The sequence below is a fragment of the Otolemur garnettii genome, unplaced genomic scaffold, assembly GCF_000181295.1.
Source record: "Otolemur garnettii isolate 467f Iridium unplaced genomic scaffold, OtoGar3 scaffold00130, whole genome shotgun sequence".
NCBI lineage: Eukaryota > Metazoa > Chordata > Mammalia > Primates > Galagidae > Otolemur > Otolemur garnettii.
Window position 1 is genome coordinate 4940879 of NW_003852525.1, and position 4727 is coordinate 4945605.

General features: G+C 39.5%; 1 protein-coding gene across 2 annotated transcripts in view; it reads right to left on the bottom strand.

Annotated features, from left to right (window-relative positions):
- Positions 1–704: 704 nt before the first annotated feature.
- Positions 705–4727, bottom strand: part of REST (RE1 silencing transcription factor) — a 25087-nt gene continuing 21064 nt past the window's right edge. For both annotated transcript variants that reach the window (XM_023518200.1, XM_023518201.1), the window contains exon 5: positions 705–4725. In XM_023518200.1, coding sequence (XP_023373968.1) covers positions 3529–4725 — 1197 coding nt within the window. In that variant the 3' untranslated portion in view covers positions 705–3528. The remainder of the gene's footprint in view (positions 4726–4727) is intronic.

Sequence of the window (4727 nt, forward strand, 5' to 3'; positions counted from 1 at the left end):
AAAAAAAGGATTTGCAGTCTGCTTTATTTTCATCTAATACAAATGTATAAAAGATCCATCAAATGCTGCTGAAGAAGGCAGCAAGAACCTTGAGAAATTTACCTTTGGTTTGCCTCAGAAAAATAACACGTATTGCACTGTATAAGTTTATAAATTGGTGCAACAAACGTCGTAATGTTTCAACGCCGGTTTACAAAGTACAGTAACTAATGGATGTGGAAGGGGGTGGGAGGGAGCCTATGTACACATGTGGGACAGTAAAAGCTATCTGATTTGTTAATATTGCGTGTAGACTGTAAATCTACACAAACCAAGATTCAGATAATTTCTTCAATCTGAATTAACACTATCAACTCACTTCATCTGCTGAGGTCGACAAGGAAAGTGGGCCCACTAGCTCTATGTTTTTCTGACTGATGCAAAAAAGAAGAAAAGTTAAGTTTCTTCCCCAGCTTTTCCGTCCAGAATTGACAGCATACCACTGGTAAGATGCGCCTTCCACCGTCAACATTCATGCAATGAGCAGTAACATGCAATGAGGTCTACGTGGGTTTGAATTTGTATCAGCACTCATATGCAACATAGCCTCCAAAGTTAATGACCACATGACTTCAGAAGTGACTCTTAAAAAAATAAAATGGCCCTTCTTGGAAGACTAAAGCAAAACATCCAGCCATAGTTATAAGAAGCCTTATCAAAAAAAAAAAAAAAAAAAAGAAAGAAAATGTAGCCCCTTGTGAATTACACCTCAATAAAAAAGTAGCCCCAAAATAAGCAGCTCTGAAAAAAAGAAGAAAAAATATAATATAACTTAAAATATCTTGAAAATCCATGTGATTATAGATTTAAAAGAGATTCATTTTCATAAGACTACCTAGGATTAAGGCTTATACCGTATTCTAGCACTTCAAGTTTATCACTACTTCCTAAACATCAATTTACAAGTACATGTTCATTTTTTTTTGTTGTTGTTCCTTTATCAAAAGGGAAAATTCTAGCTTCAATTCTATCCAGTGGCGAGGAGAGGGGACTACAAAGTAAAAAAAAGATTCAAAGAGTTCCATGCAAATAACATTTTTCAAATGGAAGAACTTCCAAATGACCAAAGTTCATATTGCTAATATATTTTTCATTGAAACAATTTTTAATAAGTACAAATACATGCAATAAGGTTCAGAACCTAATATAGGCCTGACAATCAAGTCCTTATTTTCCGGAAGAAAAGGCCTCAAGTCCCAATCAATTTCCAGTAACAATGTTTTTACAGATCAATTTAACAACAAGGGGTTTAATTTCCTTCCTATTTTTGTTTTTAGCATTCTAATCTTAAAGACTAGATTAGAAATTGGTTCAATTCCCCAGAAGGCAATGTTTTTTCCTTTTGCAGTATGAAAGAATCCACAAAAACCTCTCCCCCAGCTGGATTCTCAATATCCAATCTACACTCAAGATGAATCTTTTTCTATCTAATGTAAACTGTAACTTAGGTAAAATGTAGCCACGAACATTAAACTAGTTGTTAGAAAGATTTGACTAGCTTTATAATTTAAGTTTTAAAACATAAATATTTGCAGCTTGATCTTCTGTTGACAATGATTGTCGGAGCCTAGAATTCCACATTTACAAGTCCCCATTCATGCACACAAAGCACACACCATTATCACACAACTTACTCCTGTCTTGAGAGAATCTTCTGCTTTCTTGGGTCTTTGGCCTCCCAGTCAAATTCCAAGTCCAAACAACTTTCAACTCAGACTTTTCTCTTAGATTTTGAGAGTTTTCCACCCACGCATCATGACACTTTTCCTAATCTTTCGTGTTGTGCCTACCTCAAAGAGATCACCAGATTAAAACAAAGGAAATGAAACAAAGTGGTCATGTCAACACAGAACATGGGAGGTCAGGATTCAAGATCCCCTCTTGGGATTATAAATTATTTTACTGCCATGAATGACTACTTATCAGTAAGAAAAATCCTATGCTGGATTCTTTCATACTCTTTGGCAACTGGCCAAAGAACCTAGAAAAAAAAAAATGTTTTGGAGTATAGGCCCTTTATCATACAAAGTGCCCCACAGAACACCAGAATAGCTGTCATTCGTCTGAGGCCTCACCTGTCCAAAGAGGCTGTCACAGGGACAGCCAGGACACCCACTAGTTGTGGAGATCCCTGAGAAAGTAGGATTTGTTAAAAATCTGGACTGTACTTCAGTTTCAGCAGCCTTTTCGTTGTACTTACAGGAAGCTGCAGCTGGTCCGCCAGCACTCTGACTGCCTCTATGTTGGCTGTGTAATAGCTATGGCTTTGGAATCTCCCAAGTGATGATATTCTGTAAAAACTGGAAGGAGTAATTATGTATCCTGATTCCAGGTTTGCAATTTCCACCACTTAACAGTTCTTTATTCGGTTTAAGTAGCTGTAATGGACACCAACCATCTAGGAGAAAAGGTTTTCTTCCGAGATCTGTTTGAACACTCTACAGTTGGCGTTTGAGAGAAAAATTTGTTCAGTATGGAGCCTAGTGGTTAATTTGCTACAAAATCGAAACCGAGAGCTCTAAATTTACTACATCCATTCAAAATAAATAACTTATATGAAATACAGATTCTGGCATAGATACGATCTGTGGAAATCAAAATCAAAGGATTGAATCTGCACATTTCATTTGCTCACAAACTTGCACACACTATTATTCTGCAAAAAAGACAAATGCAGCGAAGAAAAAGGAAACTGCTTTTTTGCAAACAAACCTAAAAGTATCCCTCCAGAGAGGCCAAAATAAACATGCATATATGTATAAAGTGTTACTGTTCAACACAAAGGCTATTCCTAGAAAATATTTAACTGCATAGGTTAAAAAAAAAAAACAAAGCAATGTGCAACATCTTAAGCCATTAAAGCACCAAAAAAAAAAAAAACCAACCAAAAACCCACACACCAAAATCACTGTTTTTATGACAATAAACATACACAAATTAGAAATATTGATCAAAACTCAGGAAGTAAATACCTGGACTGACAGAATGTCCATTGTTGGGAGAATTTCTCTTCAATTTAAATGTCTTCTCATCTCTAAAAACAAAAAAAGCTTAAAGTGCTAACTTTATATAAAGCAGGCAAATTCTTCAAGTAATTTGCTATTAAGTAAGCCAATTTTTATAGAGCTAAACAAGGAACTAAAAATAAACTAAAATGGGAAGACAGACACGAGGAAAGAACTGACAAGCTGTAGCTGGACAAAGCAACAGAATGCTATTAGACTGTGTTGGCCGTCTCAAATCAATTCAACACATAAGCTAACAGATTTAGGCGTCTGCTGGTTTAGTACACTAACTCCCTTGGATTTGCTTAAATGTATACAACAATCAACAGGTGTCTATATATAGTCCTAAGGAAAAGAATGCACTTAAAAATCAACATTGGACACTAATTAAAGCAATCTTAAAAAGCTATCTGCTATTATAAATGGATATATAAAATGTAGTAATAGGCCTTACAAACTAAACTGAAACCTTGTCCAAAGTCCATTACTCCTGTCCTTGAGCTGCTTTTTCCAGATAGTACACGTTAACCAAATGGCGATTGAGGTGCTTGCTGAAATCCTTCTCCTTTCTGAAGGAACGATCGCAGAAGATACAAACGAACTCTCCCTTGGATGCTTTGACCGCCAAGGCTCCCTTTGCGTTTTTCCTACCGGGCTCTTGTGGAGCTGGCCGAGCCCCATGCAGCCCTGAGTCATCACTACCCTCTGACATGTTGTCACTTAGGTCACTTCCATCGTGACTGTGTATGCCTTCGTCTTCATCAATTTCCTGAGACTCATTTACTGCCGTGGTAATAGGAGGTGACGTCAGAGTCGTTTTGGACACGGCTTCACTTGCTTCTACTGGTGGGGCAGGGAGCGACGGTGAAACTGGGTCTTCAGCTGCTGAGTCGTTGCTGGGGAGATTCTCTGTTGTGTTCTCATCAGTGTCCATTTCCATTTCACAAGGAATACTGTCAGTCTGATTTTTACCATCTGAAGTTTCACCCTCTGGCATATTCAGGTTTTGTCCAGAGGATGAAACACTGGTGGATTCCTTGACAGAAGCAGCAGGACCAGCTGGGCTGGCATCTGCCGCCTCGGCTCCTGCTCTCTGAAAAGGGGTTTCTTTATCCCCTTCACTTTCAGAGAGTGACTTTTGGTCTTTTGATGCCTCTTCTTTTAAGCTTTCCTTTGGCAGCGCTGGTGACGGTGGTAAGACATCCTGTGTCCTTGCACTTTCCTTCAGGAGTCGGCTGTCTTTCACAGGCACTAAGCCAACTTCAATAAGGACTTGCTCCTTCCGTGCCATTTCTGCCATTTCACTCTGCACGTCAGACTTCTCCTTTTTATCTTTTCGGAGAGGAGACTTTTTGGGAATTAGTTCCATGTGAAAAGGAGGCTCTGTGGGAGGAGGCAGCTCCAACCGAGGCCTCTTCTGAACCACTTCCACAGGGGAAGGCCCCAGCTGAGCAGGCTCCTTCTGAACAATGTCCATGGGAGGAGGCAGGGCCACTGGAGTAGTTTCCATCTCAACAACCTCCAGAGGAGCAGGCTCCATCTGAGCAGACCCCGTCTGAACAGAACTCTTCGGAGCAGGCTCCATCTGAGACCCCTTCTGAGTAGACCCCATCTGAGACCCCTTTTCAACAGGCCCCATCTGAGCAGACCCCTTCTGAGCAGGGTCCATCTGAGCAGAACTCT